Genomic DNA, 19,515 nt, shown 5'->3' with positions numbered 1-19,515 from the left:
TAGCTTTTCAATCATGTTGCTAACACAATAGTTATCTAACCCAAATATCTCTGCCATATCGGAGTAATATTCTTCAATGTAGGATTTATTTTCTTTAGTTTTAGATTTGTTAACATTTTCTTCTTGTTGCATGCTGCAAACGTTTTGTTCCATGGTGCTGTGAAAGTCTTCTTCAGCTGTTTGCTCAAATTCAGGCAATGTTCTGCCTTGCGAGGTAAAAAGACGTGTTTTGCGCCTTTAAAACTTGTTTTTCCGATTTCCAGGCAGTTTTTCTTTAAGTGGGCGTGTCCACAACGTTCTGACGTCATGACGTCCGTGACGTCATGCGCAAACATGCATTGCGCATGCACAAATCGATCGTCTTCCAGCGTGCGTTCTTTTTTCAAGTGCACATGCGCAATCGTCTGCGCACGCGCAGAACGGTCAAATGCCGAATCGCGTCTTTTTTCAAAGTGCACATGTGCGAACTGGTCCTGCACATGTGCAGAACATTCAGAATCCGAATCGTGCAATTTTTTTCTTTAACTGCGCATGTTTGAAATGTGCGGTTTTTTCAGGTGCGCCTGCGCAGATTGGTCTTCCTTTTCCAGCGCGCTGAATTTTTAACTGCGCCACAGCTTGAACAGAGGCAAAAAATTTTTTAAAAACTTTGATTCAACGTTTCGCCACTTCTATTTTTAGGTTCTTTCTTCACATGGCACATTTCAATTGTGTCTTCCAGCCATATTTTTTGTTTCTTTTGCAGTTGTTTAGTGAGCTTTTCATTTCTTTTAAGCTCACAATAATGATCTTGTCATGGCAATGTCACTTTAAGAAATATTTGTCTGCTCAAGTGGCTGCAGTGATGTCAGAGTGTGGGTGGAGCTGAGCTCTGGCTCTGCTTTTTAGTTTCGCTTTGAGGAAAAGCTTGGGTGTGTCTGTGTTTTTTAGTTTTGTTTTAGTGTTGGTGCTGCAGCCAGCCAAAGGTGTAATTTCGATCTCTCTGCCATCTAAAGACTATCTCTAGATCATTTGGTGAATTCAGAGTGATAACTGCTTTCAGTAGAGAATTTAAACCTGATGTGCTTCTGTAAAAAGGATTTTTGTCTCATGCATGTTGAAAGGAAAGTTTAAGGATTACTTAAGAGTGCTGTATTCTTTGGGGGTCGTATTTGAATTGATTGTTGCTAAGCTGTTCACTATGTTTTAAAAAGGTTAACTGAGTTCATAGAATAAACATGGCTTTGCTTTAAAAATTACTTTGAAATTTTTGCTACACCACACCTGTAGAGCGAGCCGTGTGCTCCCCATACCACAATCTAGTAAAAGTCGTGGTTCAGGTGAACTCCATGATACACTTTGGGGTTCTCTAAACCCTGGCCCATAACAAATTTCAATCTTATTTTTTTCAACTTCATTCTCAAATTGGAATGAGTAATACTCCCCTCAATTCAGTAACAGCGCAATCTTTCACTTTTCACTGACCGTTTCGAGTTTTAAGGCGGAGAGGCATTGTTCAAACTCTTGTTCGAAACTTTTCTAGTTCACATCTACTTTACCCGAAATGCTGAATGCCTTTGGAAATTGCAGACCTTCCATGACTCATCGGCTGGGTATTTCTTTTTTTGTAGTGCTGCTGGTTGTTCCTACTGGAGCTCGTTGAGAATTTTTTTTTCACACGTTTTTTTTCCGTCGAATGCGGATTCTTTCTTTCTCCCTAAACCTGACTAATCTACTCTAGGACCACTCTTGGTACCATGTCAGAAGGTGGTACCTTACTATTTAAAGTTGTCCACTCCTGGTAACCATGTTGTATTCTCTATTCTGCTTAACCTGGATGGCTCGGATGCGTAGTGTTCAATAAAGAACACAAAGCTTAGTTAACAAACCAAACTATAAATTTATTTACACTACTGCCTAAGATTCGTTCACATTCATAAAGTAGAAGATTATTGTATAAAACTATGTTTTCTCTAACTTACGGAACTCTCAAGTACACAACTGCTCTCTCGCACACCTCACTACTATCTAATCTTTTTAATCAAATCCGAGAACCCCATGTTACATGAGAGATATATGACTGTTCTGTGGTTCCCTCTAGTGGTATGAATCATTATCATTAACTTGTTCACCCTTTACATCCTCGTCAATATACACATTATGACACTTCTGACACAATACAAACTCTCACTCCGTCTCTTACCTCACAGCCAGACCAGGTGTAGCGAGTTGTCAGGTTAATGACCTGATTATTGTCCGGTCGGAGGACTGATTCTTTCTCGTAACAGTCCTGTAACATAAAGACAGCGTATAAATCATGAAGATAAATGGAGAGACACGGGAGGAATGGGGAGCAGTTAAATGGGCTGGGACAGAGGGTATGTCTGTAAGAGAATGGAAGGGAGGAAGGAGGGAACAAGGTGACGAGAAGGGGGAGAGGGAAGGGAAGAATGAAAGTGGTGAAGCCTGGGGCCATATTGTCATGGGCAATCTCATACTGACCATCCGATTCTTCTGGTAAACAGCTGGCCACTGAGTCACATCATCAAAATACAGCAAAATGTTCTGACAGCAACTCGCCTGCAAGAGAGAAACAGGCAGAATTAAACGAGAGATAGACATCAACTGGAGAGAGAGAGAGAGAGAGAGAGAGAGTTAGACATCAACTGGAGAGAGAGAGAGTTACACATCAATTGGAGAGAGAGAGAGAGAGACACAGAGTTGGACATCAACTGGAGAGAGAGTTAGACATCAACTGGAGAGAGAGAGAGTGAGAGAGAGAGATAGACGTCAACTGGAGAGAGAGAGAGTGAGTTAGACATCAACTGGAGAGAGAGAGAGTTAGACATCAACTGGAGAGAGAGAGAGAGAGTTAGACATCAACTGGAGAGAGAGAGAGAGAGAGTTAGACATCAACTGGAGAGAGAGAGAGAGAGAGAGAGTTAGACATCAACTGGAAAGAGAGAGAGTGAGTTAGACATCAGCTGGAGAGAGAGAGAGAGTTAGACATCAACTGGAGAGAGAGAGAGAGAGAGAGAGAGTTAGACATCAACTGGAAAGAGAGAGTTAGACATCAACTGGAGAGAGAGAGTGAGAGAGAGAGAGATAGACGTCAACTGGAGAGAGAGAGAGATAGTTAGACATCAACTGGAGAGAGAGAGAGAGAGAGAGTGAGAGAGAGTTAGAAATCAACTGGAGAGAGAGTTAGACATCAACTGGAGAGAGAGGCATCAACTGGAGAGAGAGAGAGAGAGAGAGTGAGAGAGAGTTAGAAATCAACTGGAGAGAGAGTTAGACATCAACTGGAGAGAGAGAGAGAGAGAGAGAGAGAGAGTTAGACATCAACTGGAGAGAGACAGAAAGTTAGACATTAACTGGAGAGAGAGTTAGACATTAACTGGAGAGAGAGAGAGTTAGACATTAACTGGAGAGAGAGAGAGTTAGACATCAACTGGAGAGAGAGAGAGTTAGACATCAACTGGAGAGATAGAGAGTTAGACATCAACAGGAGAGAGAGAGTTAGACATCAACTGGAGAGAGAGAGAGAGAGATACATCAACTGGAGAGAGAGAGGAAGTTAGACATTAACTGGAGAGAGAGAGAGAGTGAGTTAGACTTCAACTGGAGAGAGAGAGAGAGAGAAGGTTAGACATCAACTGGAGAGAGAGAGAGAGAGAGAGTTAGACATCAACTGGAAAGAGAGAGAGTGAGTTAGACATCAACTGGAGAGATAGAGAGAGTTAGACATCAACTGGAGAGAGAGAGAGAGAGAGAGAGAGAGAGAGTTAGACATCAACTGGAAAGAGAGAGTTAGACATCAACTGGAGAGAGAGAGTGAGAGAGAGAGAGATAGACGTCAACTGGAGAGAGAGAGAGATAGTTAGACATCAACTGGAGAGAGAGAGAGAGAGAGAGAGATAGACATCAACTGGAAAGAGAGAGTTAGACATCAACTGGAGAGAGAGAGAGAGATAGACATCAACTGGAAAGAGAGAGTTAGACATCAACTGGAGAGAGAGAGAGAGAGAGAGAGAGAGATAGACTTCAACTGGAGAGAGAGAGTTAGACATTAACTGGAGAGAGAGACATCTACTGGAGAGAGAGAGGGGGAGAGAGTTAGAAATCAACTGGACAGAGAGTTGAACATCAACTGGAGAGAGAGAGAGAGAGAGAGAGTTAGACATCAACTGGAGAGAGAGAGAGTTAGACATCAACTGGAGAGAGAGAGAGTTAGACATCAACTGGAGAGAGAGAGTGAGAGTTAGAAATCAACTGGAGAGAGAGTTGAACATCAACTGGAGAGAGAGAGAGAGAGAGAGAGAGCTCACATCAACTGCAGAGAGAGAGAGAGTTAGACATCAACTGGAGAGAGAGAGTTAGACATTAACTGGAGAGAGAGAGAGAGTTAGACATCAACTGGAGAGAGAGTTAGACATCAACTGGAGAGAGACAGAGAGTTAGACATTAACTGGAGAGAGAGAGAGAGTTAGACATAAACTGGAGAGAGAGAGAGTTAGACATAAACTGGAGAGAGAGAGAGTTAGACATCAACTGGAGAGAGAGTTAGACATCAACTGGAGAGAGAGAGAGAGTTAGACATCAACTGGAGAGAGACAGAGAGTGAGACATTAACTGGAGAGAGAGAGAGAGAGAGAGAGTTAGACATCAACTGGAGAGAGAGAGAGTTAGACATCAACTGGAGAGAGAGAGAGTTAGACATCAACTGGAGAGAGAGAGAGTTAGACATCAACTGGAGAGAGAGAGAGAGAGAGAGAGAGAGAGATACATCAACTGGAGAGAGAAAGTGAGTTAGACATTAACTGGAGAGAGAGTTGGAGTTAGACATCAACTGGAGAGAGAGAGAGTTAGACATCAACTGGAGAGAGAGAGTGAGAGAGAGAGAGATAGACGTTAATTGGAGAGAGGGAGAGTTGGACATCAACTGGAGAGAGAGTTGGAGATAGACTTCAACTGGAGAGAGAGACAGGGAGAGAGAGTTAGACATCAGCTGGAGAGAGAGAGAGAGAGAGATAGACATCAACTGGAGAGAGAGTTAGACATCAACTGGAGAGAGAGGTAAAGAGTTAGACATCAACTGGAGAGAGAGGGAAAGAGAGAGAGAGTTAGACATCAATTGCAGAGAGAGAGAGTTAGACATCAACTGGAGAGAGAGTTAGACATCAACTGGAGAGAGAGAGAGTTAGACATCAACTGGAGAGAGAGAGAGAGTTAGACATCAACTGGAAAGAGAGAGTTAGACATCAACTGGAGAGAGAGAGTGAGAGAGAGAGAGATAGACGTCAACTGGAGAGAGAGAGTGTTAGACATCAACTGGAGAGAGAGTTAGACATTAACTGGAGAGAGAGAGAGAGAGAGAGAGTTAGAAATCAACTGGAGAGAGAGTTGAACATCAACTGGAGAGAGAGAGAGAGAGCTAGACATCAACTGGAGAGAGAGAGAGTTAGACATCAACTGGAGAGAGAGTTAGACATCGACTGGAGAGAGAGAGTGAGAGAGAGAGAGAGAGACATCAACTGGAGAGAGAGAGAGAGACAGTGAGAGAGTTAGAAATCAACTGGAGAGAGAGTTAGACATCAACTGGAGAGAGAGAGAGAGAGAGAGAGTTAGACATCAACTGGAGAGAGACAGAGTTAGACATTAACTGGAGAGAGAGAGAGAGAGAGAGAGTTAGACATTAACTGGAGAGAGAGAGTTAGACATCAACTGGAGAGAGAGAGAGAGTTAGACATCAACTGGAGAGAGAGAGTTAGACATCAACTGGAGAGAGAGAGAGAGTTAGACATCAACTGGAGAGAGAGAGTGAAAGAGAGAGAGATAGACGTTAATTGGAGAGAGGGAGAGTTGGACATCAACTGGAGAGAGAGTTGGAGATAGACTTCAACTGGAGAGAGAGACAGGGAGAGAGAGTTAGACATCAGCTGGAGAGAGAGAGAGAGAGATAGACATCAACTGGAGAGAGAGTTAGACATCAACTGGAGAGAGAGGTAAAGAGTTAGACATCAACTGGAGAGAGAGGGAAAGAGAGAGAGAGTTAGACATCAATTGCAGAGAGAGAGAGTTAGACATCAACTGGAGAGAGAGTTAGACATCAACTGGAGAGAGAGAGAGTTAGACATCAACTGGAGAGAGAGAGAGAGTTAGACATCAACTGGAAAGAGAGAGTTAGACATCAACTGGAGAGAGAGAGTGAGAGAGAGAGAGATAGACGTCAACTGGAGAGAGAGAGTGTTAGACATCAACTGGAGAGAGAGTTAGACATTAACTGGAGAGAGAGAGAGAGAGAGAGAGAGTTAGAAATCAACTGGAGAGAGAGTTGAACATCAACTGGAGAGAGAGAGAGAGAGAGCTAGACATCAACTGGAGAGAGAGAGAGTTAGACATCAACTGGAGAGAGAGTTAGACATCGACTGGAGAGAGAGAGTGAGAGAGAGCGAGAGAGACATCAACTGGAGAGAGAGAGAGAGACAGTGAGAGAGAGTTAGAAATCAACTGGAGAGAGAGTTAGACATCAACTGGAGAGAGAGAGAGAGAGTTGGACATCAACTGGAGAGAGACAGAGAGTTAGACATTAACTGGAGAGAGAGAGATAGACATCAACTGGAGAGAGAGAGAGAGTTAGACATCAACTGGAGAGAGAGAGTTAGACATCAACTGTAGAGAGAAAGGGAGTTAGACATTAACTGGAGAGAGAGTTGGAGTTAGACTTCAACTGGAGAGAGAGAGAGAGAGAGAGAGAGTTAGACATCAACTGGAAAGAGAGAGTTAGACATCAACTGGAGAGAGAGAGAGTGAGAGAGAGAGAGATAGACGTCAACTGGAGAGAGAGAGAGCTGGACATCAACTGGAGAGAGAGAGAGAGAGAGAGACGTCAACTGGGGAGAGAGAGAGTTAGACATCAACTGGAGAGAGAGAGTGAGAGAGAGTTAGACATCAATTGCAGAGAGAGAGAGTTAGACATCAACTGGAGAGAGAGTTGGACATCAACTGGAGAGAGAGAGAGTTAGACATCAACTGGAGAGAGAGAGAGAGTTAGACATCAACTGGAGAGAGAGAGAGAGAGAGAGTTAGACATCAACTGGAAAGAGAGAGTTAGACATCAACTGGAGAGAGAGAGTGAGAGAGAGAGAGATAGACGTTAACTGGAGAGAGAGAGTGTTAGACATCAACTGGAGAGAGTTAGACATTAACTGGAGAGAGAGAGAGAGAGAGAGAGAGAGAGTTAGAAATCAACTGGAGAGAGAGTTGAACATCAACTGGAGAGAGAGAGAGAGAGAGAGCTAGACATCAAATGGAGAGAGAGAGAGTTAGACATCAACTGGAGAGAGAGTTAGACATCGACTGGAGAGAGAGAGTGAGAGAGAGAGAGAGAGACATCAACTGGAGAGAGAGAGAGAGACAGTGAGAGAGAGTTAGAAATCAACTGGAGAGAGAGTTAGACATCAACTGGAGAGAGAGAGAGAGAGAGTTAGACATCAACTGGAGAGAGACAGAGAGTTAGACATTAACTGGAGAGAGAGAGAGAGAGTTAGACATTAACTGGAGAGAGAGAGTTAGACATTAACTGGAGAGAGAGAGAGAGAGAGAGAGAGATATACATCAACTGGAGAGAGAAAGGGAGTTAGACATTAACTGGAGAGAGAGTTGGAGTTAGACTTCAACTGGAGAGAGAGAGAGAGAGAGAGAGAGTTAGACATCAACTGGAGAGAGAGAGTTGGACATCAACCAGAGAGAGAGAGAGACGTCAACTGGAGAGAGAGAGACATCATCTGGAGAGAGAGAGAGAGAGACGTCAACTGGAGAGAGAGAGAGAGAGTTAGACATCAACTGGAGAGAGAGAGTGAAAGAGAGAGAGATAGACGTTAATTGGAGAGAGGGAGAGTTGGACATCAACTGGAGAGAGAGTTAGACGTCAACTGGAGAGAGAGAGAGAGAGAGTTAGAAATCAACTGGAGAGAGAGTTAGACATCAACTGGAGAGAGAGAGAGAGAGAGAGTTAGACATCAACTGGAGAGAGACAGAGAGTTAGACATTAACTGGAGAGAGAGAGAGTGAGACATCAACAGGAGAGAGAGAGTTAGACATCAACTGGAGAGAGAGAGAGAGAGAGAGAGAGAGAGAGATACATCAACTGGAGAGAGAGGAAGTTAGACATTAACCGGAGAGAGAGAGAGAGTTAGACATCGACTGGAGAGAGAGAGTGAGAGAGAGAGAGAGAGAGACATCAACTGGAGAGAGAGAGAGAGACAGTGAGAGAGAGTTAGAAATCAACTGGAGAGAGAGTTAGACATCAACTGGAGAGAGAGAGAGAGAGAGAGAGAGTTAGACATCAACTGGAGAGAGACAGAGAGTTAGACATTAACTGGAGAGACAGTTAGACATTAACTGGAGAGAGAGAGAGTTAGACATCAACTGGAGAGAGAGAGAGAGTTAGACATCAACTGGAGAGAGAGAGTTAGACATCAACTGGAGAGAGAGAGAGAGAGTTAGACATCAACTGGAGAGAGAGAGTGAAAGAGAGAGAGATAGACGTTAATTGGAGAGAGAGAGAGTTGGACATCAACTGGAGAGAGAGTTGGAGATAGACTTCAACTGGAGAGAGAGACAGGGAGAGAGAGTTAGACATCAGCTGGAGAGAGAGAGAGAGAGATAGACATCAACTGGAGAGAGAGTTAGACATCAACTGGAGAGAGAGGTAAAGAGTTAGACATCAACTGGAGAGAGAGGGAAAGAGAGAGAGAGTTAGACATCAATTGCAGAGAGAGAGAGTTAGACATCAACTGGAGAGAGAGTTAGACATCAACTGGAGAGAGAGAGAGTTAGACATCAACTGGAGAGAGAGAGAGAGTTAGACATCAACTGGAAAGAGAGAGTTAGACATCAACTGGAGAGAGAGAGTGAGAGAGAGAGAGAGATAGACGTCAACTGGAGAGAGAGAGTGTTAGACATCAACTGGAGAGAGAGTTAGACATTAACTGGAGAGAGAGAGAGAGAGAGAGAGTTAGAAATCAACTGGAGAGAGAGTTGAACATCAACTGGAGAGAGAGAGAGAGAGAGAGAGAGCTAGACATCAACTGGAGAGAGAGTTAGACATCGACTGGAGAGAGAGAGTGAGAGAGAGAGAGAGAGACATCAACTGGAGAGAGAGAGAGAGACAGTGAGAGAGAGTTAGAAATCAACTGGAGAGAGAGTTAGACATCAACTGGAGAGAGAGAGAGAGAGAGTTAGACATCAACTGGAGAGAGACAGAGAGTTAGACATTAATTGGAGAGAGAGAGAGAGTTAGACATTAACTGGAGAAAGAGAGTTAGACATCAAATGGAGAGAGAGAGAGAGTTAGACATCAACTGGAGAGAGAGAGTTAGACATCAACTGGAGAGAGAGAGAGAGAGAGAGAGAGATATACATCAACTGGAGAGAGAAAGGGAGTTAGACATTAACTGGAGAGAGAGTTGGAGTTAGACTTCAACTGGAGAGAGAGAGAGAGAGAGAGAGAGTTAGACATCAACTGGAGAGAGAGAGTTGGACATCAACCAGAGAGAGAGAGAGACGTCAACTGGAGAGAGAGAGACGTCAACTGGAGAGAGAGAGACATCATCTGGAGAGAGAGAGAGAGACGTCAACTGGAGAGAGAGAGAGAGAGTTAGACATCAACTGGAGAGAGAGAGTGAAAGAGAGAGAGATAGACGTTAATTGGAGAGAGGGAGAGTTGGACATCAACTGGAGAGAGAGTTAGACGTCAACTGGAGAGAGAGAGAGAGAGAGTTAGAAATCAACTGGAGAGAGAGTTAGACATCAACTGGAGAGAGAGAGAGAGAGAGTTAGACATCAACTGGAGAGAGACAGAGAGTTAGACATTAACTGGAGAGAGAGAGAGTGAGACATCAACAGGAGAGAGAGAGTTAGACATCAACTGGAGAGAGAGAGAGAGAGATACATCAACTGGAGAGAGAGGAAGTTAGACATTAACCGGAGAGAGAGAGGGAGTTAGACTTCAACTGGAGAGAGAGAGAGTTAGACATCAACTGGAGAGAGGTTGGAGTTAGACTTCAACTGGAGAGAGAGATAGGGAGAGAGAGTTAGACATCAACTGGGGAGAGAGGTATAGAGTTAGACATCAACTGGAGAGAGAGGGAAAGAGAGAGAAAGTTAGACATCAACTGGAGAGAGAGAGGGAGGTAGACATCAACTGGAGAGAGAGAGAGAGAGAGAGAGTTAGAAATTAACTGGACAGAGAGAGAGAGAGTTAGACATCAACTGGAGAGAGAGAGAGAGAGAGAGAGAGAGAGAGAGAGTTAGACATCAACTGGAGAGAGAGAGAGAGAGAGAGAGTTAGACATCAACTGGAGAGAGAGAGAGAGAGAGAGAGTTAGACATCAACTGGAGAGAGAGAGAGAGAGAGAGTTAGACATCAACTGGAGAGAGAGAGTTGGACATCAACCAGAGAGAGAGCGAGGCGTCAACTGGAGAGAGAGAGACATCATCTGGAGAGAGAGAGAGAGAGAGACGTCAACTGGAGAGAGAGAGAGAGAGCGAGAGTTAGACATCAACTGGAAAGAGAGAGTTAGACATCAACTGGAGAGAGAGAGTGAGAGAGAGAGAGAGAGATAGACTTCAACTGGAGAGAGAGAGAGAGAGAGTTAGACATCAACTGGAGAGAGAGAGAGAGAGAGAGAGAGTTAGACATCAACTGGAGAGAGAGACATCAACTGGAGAGAGAGAGAGTGAGAGAGAGTTAGAAATCAACTGGAGAGAGAGTTAGACATCAACTGGAGAGAGAGAAAGAGAGAGAGTTAGACATCAACTGGAGAGAGACAGAGAGTTAGACATTAACTGGAGAGAGAGAGTTAGACATTAACTGGAGAGAGAGAGAGAGAGTTAGACATCAACTGGAGAGAGAGAGAGAGAGAGAGAGAGAGTTAGACATCAACTGGAGAGAGAGAGTTGGACATCAACCAGAGAGAGAGCGAGGCGTCAACTGGAGAGAGAGAGACATCATCTGGAGAGAGAGAGAGAGAGACGTCAACTGGAGAGAGAGAGAGAGAGAGCGAGTTAGACATCAACTGGAAAGAGAGAGTTAGACATCAACTGGAGAGAGAGAGTGAGAGAGAGAGAGAGAGAGAGATAGACTTCAACTGGAGAGAGAGAGAGAGAGAGAGAGAGTTAGACATCAACTGGAGAGAGAGTTAGACGTCAACTGGAGAGAGAGAACGAGAGAGAGAGAGAGAGAGGGAGCTGGACATCAACTGGAGAGAGAGAGAGAGAGAGAGACGTCAACTGGAGAGAGAGAGTTAGAAATCAACTGGAGAGAGTTAGACATCAACTGGAGAGAGAGCTAGACATCAACTGCAGAGAGAGAGAGTTAGACATCAACTAGAGAGTGAGAGAGAGTTAGACATGAACTGCAGAGAGAGAGAGTTAGACATCAACTGGAGAGAGAGTCAGACATCAACTGGAGAGAGAGAGTGAGAGAGAGAGAGAGACATCAAATGGAGAGAGAGAGAGTTAGACATTAACTGTAGAGAGAGAGACAGAGAGAGAGTTAGACATCAACTGGAGAGAGAGACATCAACTGGAGAGAGAGAGAGTGAGAGAGAGTTAGAAATCAACTGGAGAGAGAGTTAGACATCAACTGGAGAGAGAGAGGGAGTTAGACATCAACTGGAGAGAGAGAGAGAGAGAGAGAGAGAGAGAGAGTTAGAAATTAACTGGACAGAGAGAGAGAGAGTTAGACATCAACTGGAGAGAGAGAGAGAGAGAGAGAGAGAGTTAGACATCAACTGGAGAGAGAGAGGGAGTTAGACATCAACTGGAGAGAGAGAGAGAGAGAGAGAGAGAGAGAGAGAGTTAGAAATTAACTGGACAGAGAGAGAGAGAGTTAGACATCAACTGGAGAGAGAGAGAGAGAGAGAGAGTTAGACATCAACTGGAGAGAGAGAGTTGGACATCAACCAGAGAGAGAGCGAGGCGTCAACTGGAGAGAGAGAGAGACATCATCTGGAGAGAGAGAGAGAGACGTCAACTGGAGAGAGAGAGACATCATCTGGAGAGAGAGAGACATCATCTGGAGAGAGAGAGAGAGACGTCAACTGGAGAGAGAGAGAGAGAGTTAGACATCAACTGGAGAGAGAGAGTGAAAGAGAGAGAGATAGACGTTAATTGGAGAGAGGGAGAGTTGGACATCAACTGGAGAGAGAGTTAGACGTCAACTGGAGAGAGAGAGAGAGAGAGTTAGAAATCAACTGGAGAGAGAGTTAGACATCAACTGGAGAGAGAGAGAGAGAGAGTTAGACATCAACTGGAGAGAGACAGAGAGTTAGACATTAACTGGAGAGAGAGAGAGAGTGAGACATCAACAGGAGAGAGAGAGTTAGACATCAACTGGAGAGAGAGAGAGATACATCAACTGGAGAGAGAGGAAGTTAGACATTAACCGGAGAGAGAGAGGGAGTTAGACTTCAACTGGAGAGAGAGAGAGTTAGACATCAACTGGAGAGAGGTTGGAGTTAGACTTCAACTGGAGAGAGAGATAGGGAGAGAGAGTTAGACATCAACTGGGGAGAGAGAGATAGAGAGAGAGAGAGATAGACATCAACTGGAGAGAGAGTTTGCCATCAACTGGAGAGAGAGGTATAGAGTTAGACATCAACTGGAGAGAGAGGGAAAGAGAGAGAAAGTTAGACATCAACTGGAGAGAGAGAGGGAGGTAGACATCAACTGGAGAGAGAGAGAGAGAGAGAGTTAGAAATTAACTGGACAGAGAGAGAGAGAGTTAGACATCAACTGGAGAGAGAGAGAGAGAGAGAGAGTTAGACATCAACTGGAGAGAGAGAGAGAGAGAGAGAGTTAGACATCAACTGGAGAGAGAGAGAGAGAGAGAGAGAGAGTTAGACATCAACTGGAGAGAGAGAGAGAGAGAGTTAGACATCAACTAGAGAGAGAGAGAGAGAGAGAGAGTTAGACATCAACTGGAGAGAGAGAGTTGGACATCAACCAGAGAGAGAGCGAGGCGTCAACTGGAGAGAGAGAGACAGCATCTGGAGAGAGAGAGAGAGACGTCAACTGGAGAGAGAGAGAGAGAGCGAGAGTTAGACATCAACTGGAAAGAGAGAGTTAGACATCAACTGGAGAGAGAGAGTGAGAGAGAGAGAGAGAGATAGACTTCAACTGGAGAGAGAGAGAGAGAGTTAGACATCAACTGGAGAGAGAGAGAGAGAGAGAGAGTTAGACATCAACTGGAGAGAGAGACATCAACTGGAGAGAGAGAGAGTGAGAGAGAGTTAGAAATCAACTGGAGAGAGAGTTAGACATCAACTGGAGAGAGAGAAAGAGAGAGAGTTAGACATCAACTGGAGAGAGACAGAGAGTTAGACATTAACTGGAGAGAGAGAGTTAGACATTAACTGGAGAGAGAGAGAGAGAGAGAGAGAGTTAGACATCAACTGGAGAGAGAGAGAGAGAGAGAGAGAGTTAGACATCAACTGGAGAGAGAGAGTTGGACATCAACCAGAGAGAGAGCGAGGCGTCAACTGGAGAGAGAGAGACATCATCTGGAGAGAGAGAGAGAGAGAGAGAGAGAGAGAGACGTCAACTGGAGAGAGAGAGAGAGAGAGAGTTAGACATCAACTGGAAAGAGAGAGTTATACATCAACTGGAGAGAGAGAGTGAGAGAGAGAGAGATAGACTTCAACTGGAGAGAGAGAGAGAGTTAGACATCAACTGGAGAGAGAGTTAGACGTCAACTGGAGAGAGAGAACGAGAGAGAGAGAGAGAGAGGGAGCTGGACATCAACTGGAGAGAGAGAGAGAGAGAGACGTCAACTGGAGAGAGAGAGTTAGAAATCAACTGGAGAGAGTTAGACATCAACTGGAGAGAGAGCTAGACATCAACTGCAGAGAGAGAGAGTTAGACATCAACTAGAGAGTGAGAGAGAGTTAGACATGAACTGCAGAGAGAGAGAGTTAGACATCAACTGGAGAGAGAGTCAGACATCAACTGGAGAGAGAGAGTGAGAGAGAGAGAGAGACATCAAATGGAGAGAGAGAGAGTTAGACATTAACTGTAGAGAGAGAGACAGAGAGAGAGTTAGACATCAACTGGAGAGAGAGACATCAACTGGAGAGAGAGAGAGTGAGAGAGAGTTAGAAATCAACTGGAGAGAGAGTTAGACATCAACTGGAGAGAGAGAGGGAGTTAGACATCAACTGGAGAGAGAGAGAGAGAGAGAGAGAGAGAGTTAGAAATTAACTGGACAGAGAGAGAGAGAGTTAGACATCAACTGGAGAGAGAGAGAGAGAGAGAGAGAGTTAGACATCAACTGGAGAGAGAGAGGGAGTTAGACATCAACTGGAGAGAGAGAGAGAGAGAGAGAGTTAGAAATTAACTGGACAGAGAGAGAGAGAGTTAGACATCAACTGGAGAGAGAGAGAGAGAGAGAGAGAGAGAGTTAGACATCAACTGGAGAGAGAGAGTTGGACATCAACCAGAGAGAGAGCGAGGCGTCAACTGGAGAGAGAGAGAGACATCATCTGGAGAGAGAGAGAGAGAGAGAGAGAGAGAGAGAGAGACGTCAACTGGAGAGAGAGAGAGAGAGCGCGCGAGAGTTAGACATCAACTGGAAAGAGAGAGTTAGACATCAACTGGAGAGAGAGAGTGAGAGAGAGAGAGAGATAGACTTCAACTGGAGAGAGAGAGAGAGAGAGAGAGTTAGACATCAACTGGAGAGAGAGTTAGACGTCAACTGGAGAGAGAGAACGAGAGAGAGAGAGACAGAGAGGGAGCTGGACATCAACTGGAGAGAGAGACGTCAACTGGGGAGAGAGAGAGAGTTAGAAATCAACTGGAGAGAGAGTTAGACATCAACTGGAGAGAGAGCAAGACATCAACTGCAGAGAGAGAGAGTTAGACATCAACTGCAGAGAGAGTTAGACATCAACTGGACAGATAGTTAGACATCAACTGGAGAGAGAGAGTGAGAGAGAGAGAGAGAGAGACATCAAATGGAGAGAGAGAGACTTAGACATTAACTGGAGAGAGGGAGAGAGAGAGAGAGAGTTAGACATCAACTGGAGAGAGAGACATTAACTGGAGAGAGAGAGAGAGAGAGAGAGAGTGAGAGAGAGTTAGAAATCAACTGGAGAGAGAGTTAGACATCAACTGGAGAGAGAGAGTGAGAGAGAGAGAGAGAGAGAGAGAGACATCAAATGGAGAGAGAGAGAGTTAGACATTAACTGAAGAGAGAGAGAGAGAGAGAGTTAGACATCAACTGGAGAGAGAGTTAGACATCAACTGGAGAGAGAGAGTGAGAGAGAGACAGAGAGACATCAAATGGAGAGAGAGAGAGTTAGACATTAACTGGAGAGAGGGAGAGAGAGAGAGAGAGTTAGACATCAACTGGAGAGAGAGACATTAACTGGAGAGAGAGAGAGAGAGAGAGTGAGAGAGAGTTAGAAATCAACTGGAGAGAGAGTTAGACATCAACTGGAGAGAGAGAGTGAGAGAGAGAGAGAGAGAGAGAGAGACATCAAATGGAGAGAGAGAGAGTTAGACATTAACTGAAGAGAGAGAGAGAGAGAGAGAGTTAGACATCAACTGGAGAGAGAGACATCAACTGGAGAGAGAGAGAGAGAGAGAGTGAGAGAGAGTTAGAAATCAACTGGAGAGAGAGATAGACATCAACTGGAGAGAGAGAGAGAGAGAGTTAGACATCAACTGGAGAGAGACAGAGAGTTAGACATTAACTGGAGAGAGAGAGTTAGACATTAACTGGAGAGAGAGAGAGAGAGAGTTAGACATCAACTGGAGAGAGAGAGAGAGAGAGAGAGACGTCAACTGGAGAGAGAGAGAGAGAGAGAGAGTTAGACATCAACTGGAAAGAGAGAGTTAGACATCAACTGGAGAGAGAGAGTGAGAGAGAGAGAGATAGACTTCAACTGGAGAGAGAGAGAGAGAGAGAGAGAGTTAGACATCAACTGGAGAGAGAGTTAGACGTCAACTGGAGAGAGAGAACGAGAGAGAGAGAGAGAGAGGGAGCTGGACATCAACTGGAGAGAGAGAGAGACGTCAACTGGAGAGAGAGAGAGATAGAGAGACTTAGAAATCAACTGGAGAGAGTTAGACATCAACTGGAGAGAGAGCTAGACATCAACTGCAGAGAGAGAGAGTTAGACATCAACTGGAGAGAGAGAGAGTGAGAGAGAGTTAGACATCAACTGCAGAGAGAGAGAGTTAGACATCAACTGGAGAGAGAGTTAGACATCAACTGGAGAGAGAGAGTGAGAGAGAGAGAGAGAGACATCAAATGGAGAGAGAGAGAGTTAGACATTAACTGTAGAGAGAGAGACAGAGAGAGAGTTAGACATCAACTGGAGAGAGAGACATCAACTGGAGAGAGAGAGAGTGAGAGAGAGTTAGAAATCAACTGGAGAGAGAGTTAGACATCAACTGGAGAGAGAGAGAGAGAGAGTGAGAGAGAGTTAGACATCAACTGGAGAGAGAGAGTGAGAGAGAGAGAGAGAGAGAGACATCAAATGGAGAGAGAGAGAGAGTTAGACATTAACTGAAGAGTGAGAGAGAGAGAGTTAGACATCAACTGGAGAGAGAGACATCAACTGGAGAGAGAGAGAGTGAGAGAGAGTTAGAAATCAACTGGAGAGAGAGTTAGACATCAACTGGAGAGAGAGAGAGAGAGAGAGAGAGTTAGACATCAACTGGAGAGAGAGAGAGGGAGTTAGTCATCAACTGGAGAGAGACAGAGAGTTAGACATTAACTGGAGAGAGAGAGTTAGACATTAACTGGAGAAGAGAGAGAGAGTTAGACATCAACTGGAGAGAGAGAGAGTTAGACATCAACTGGAGAGAGAGAGAGATACATCAACTGGAGAGAGAGATGAAGTTAGACATTAACTGGAGAGAGAGAGGGAGTTAGACTTCAACTGGAGAGAGAGAGAGAGAGAGGTAGACATCAACTGGAGAGAGAGTTGGAGTTAGACTTCAACTGGAGAGCGAGAGAGAGAGAGAGAGAGTTAGACATCAACTGGAGAGACAGAGTTAGACATCAACTGGAGAGAGAGAGAGAGTTAGACATCAACTGCAGGAAGAGGGTTAGACATCAACTGGAGAGAGAGAGAGACATCAACTAGATAGAGAGAGAGAAACATCAACTGGAAAGGGAGAGAGACATCAACTGGAGAGAGAGAGATAGACATCAATTGGAGAGAGAGAGAGAGGGTTAGACATCAACTGGAGGGTGAGAGACATTAACTGGAGAGAAAGAGAGTTAGACATCAACTGGAGAGAGAGAGAGAGACGTCAACTGGAGAGAGAGAGACATCATCTGGAGAGAGAGTTAGACATCAACTGGAGAGAGAGGGAAAGAGAGAGAGTTAGACATCAACTGGAGAGAGAGAGAGGGAGTTAGTCATCAACTGGAGAGAGAGAGAGAGTTAGACATCAACTGGAGAGAGAGAGAGAGAGAGTTGGACATCAACCAGAGAGAGAGAGAGAGTTAGCCATTAACTGGACAGAGAGAGAGAGAGAGTTAGGCATCAACTAGAGGGAGAGAGAGAGTTAGACATCAACTGGGGAGAGAGAGGGAGTTAGACATTAACTTGAGAGAGAGAGTTAGACATCAACTGGAGAGAGAGGGAATGAGAGAGAGTTAGACATCAACTGGGGAGAGAGGAGTTAAGACATGAACCGGAGAGACAGGGAGAGAGAGTTAGACATCAACTGGAGAGAGAGAGAGTTAGACATCAACTGGAGAGAGGTATAGAGTTAGACATCAACTGGAGAGAGAGGGAAAGAGAGAGAGAGTTAGACATCAACTGGAGAGAGAGAGGGAGTTAGACATCAACTGGAGAGAGAGAGAGAGAGAGAGAGAGTTAGACATTAACTGGACAGAGAGAGAGAGAGTTAGACATCAACTGGAGAGAGAGAGAGAGAGTTAGACATCAACTGGAGAGAGAGAGAGAGAGTTAGACATCAACTGGGGAGAGAGAGGAGTTAAGACATTAACCGGAGAGAGAGGGAGAGACGTCAACTGGAGAGAGAGACATCATCTGGAGAGAGAGAGAGAGAGAGAGAGACATCAACTGGAGAGAGAGAGACATCAACTGGAGAGAGAGCGAGAGAGATAGAGTTAGAGATCAACTGGAGAGAGAGGTATAGAGTTAGACATCAACTGGAGAGAAGGGAAAGAGAGAGAGAGTTAGACATCAACTGGAGAGAGAGGGGGAGTTAGACATCAACTGGAGAGAGAGAGAGAGAGAGAGAGAGAGAGAGAGAGAGAGAGAGAGTTAGACATCAACTGGAGGGAGAGAGAGAGTTAGACATCAACTGGAGAGAGAGAGAGACGTCAACTGGAGAGAGAGAGGGAGTTAGACATCAACTGGAGAGAGAGAGAGAGAGAGAGTTAGACATTAACTGGGCAGAGAGAGAGAGAGAGAGAGAGTTAGACATCAACTGGAGAGAGAGAGAGACGTCAACTGGAGAGAGAGAGAGACATCATCTGGAGAGAGAGAGAGAGCGAGAGAGAGACATCAACTGGAGAGAGAGAGTCATCATCTGGAGAGAGAGAGACATCAACTGGAGAATGAGAGAGAGATAGAGTTAGAGATCAACTGGAGAGAGAGGTATAGAGTTAGGCGTCAACTGGAGAGAGAGGGAGAGAGAGAGAGAGAGAGAGTTAGACATCAACTGGAGAGAGGGAGAGAGAGAGTTAGACATCAACTGGGGAGAGAGAGGAGTTAAGACATTAACCGGAGAGAGAGGGAGAGACGTCAACTGGAGAGAGAGAGAGACATCACCTGGAGAGAGAGAGAGAGAGAGAGAGAGAGAGAGACATCATCTGGAGAGAGAGAGACATCAACTGGAGTGAGAGAGAGAGAGATAGAGTTAGAGATCAACTGGAGAGAGAGGTATAGAGTTAGACATCAACTGGAGCGAGAGGGTGAGAGAGAGAGAGAGTTAGACATCAACTGGAGAGAGAGAGAGAGTTAGACATTAACTGGACAGAGAGAGAGAGAGAGAGTTAGACATCAACTGGATGGAGAGAGAGAGTTAGACATCAACTGGGGAGAGAGAGGAGTTAAGACATTAACCAGAGAGAGAGGGAGAGAGAGTTAGGCATCAACTGGAGAGAGAGAGAGAGAGATAGACATCAACTGGAGAGAGAGTTAGACATCAACTGGAGAGAGAGAGAGAGAGTTAGACATCAACTGGAGAGAGAGAGAGAGAGAGTTAGACATCAACTGGAGAGAGAGTTAGAGATCAAATGGGGAGAGAGAGGAGTCAAGACATTAAACGGAGAGAGAGGGAGAGACTGTTAGACATCAACTGGAGAGAGAGAGAGAGAGAGTAAGACATCAACTGGAGAGAGAGTTAGATATCAAGTGGAGAGAGAGAGAGAGAGTTAGACATCAACTGGAGAGTGAGGGAAAGAGAGAGAGAGTTAGACATCAACTGGAGAGAGAGAGAGGGAGTTAGACATCAACTGGAGAGAGAGAGAGAGAGAGAGAG

The 19,515-nt window shown here is 44.9% G+C and overlaps 1 protein-coding gene across 1 annotated transcript in view; it reads right to left on the bottom strand.

The window, feature by feature from the left end:
• The window catches only part of tmem145 (transmembrane protein 145), a 220,530-nt gene that overhangs the window by 166,790 nt on the left and 34,225 nt on the right, over positions 1 to 19,515 (bottom strand). Inside the window, exons 3-4 of the mRNA XM_072470104.1 lie at positions 2,482 to 2,559; positions 2,183 to 2,269 (exon numbers count right to left, since the gene is read on the bottom strand). Coding sequence (XP_072326205.1) covers positions 2,183 to 2,269; positions 2,482 to 2,559 — 165 coding nt within the window. The remainder of the gene's footprint in view (positions 1 to 2,182; positions 2,270 to 2,481; positions 2,560 to 19,515) is intronic.

This window comes from Scyliorhinus torazame, chromosome 12 (genome assembly GCF_047496885.1).
Source record: "Scyliorhinus torazame isolate Kashiwa2021f chromosome 12, sScyTor2.1, whole genome shotgun sequence".
Taxonomy (NCBI): Eukaryota; Metazoa; Chordata; class Chondrichthyes; order Carcharhiniformes; family Scyliorhinidae; genus Scyliorhinus; species Scyliorhinus torazame.
Note: the sequence above shows the minus strand (reverse complement) of the source record. Positions and strands in the feature narration are given on the sequence as shown.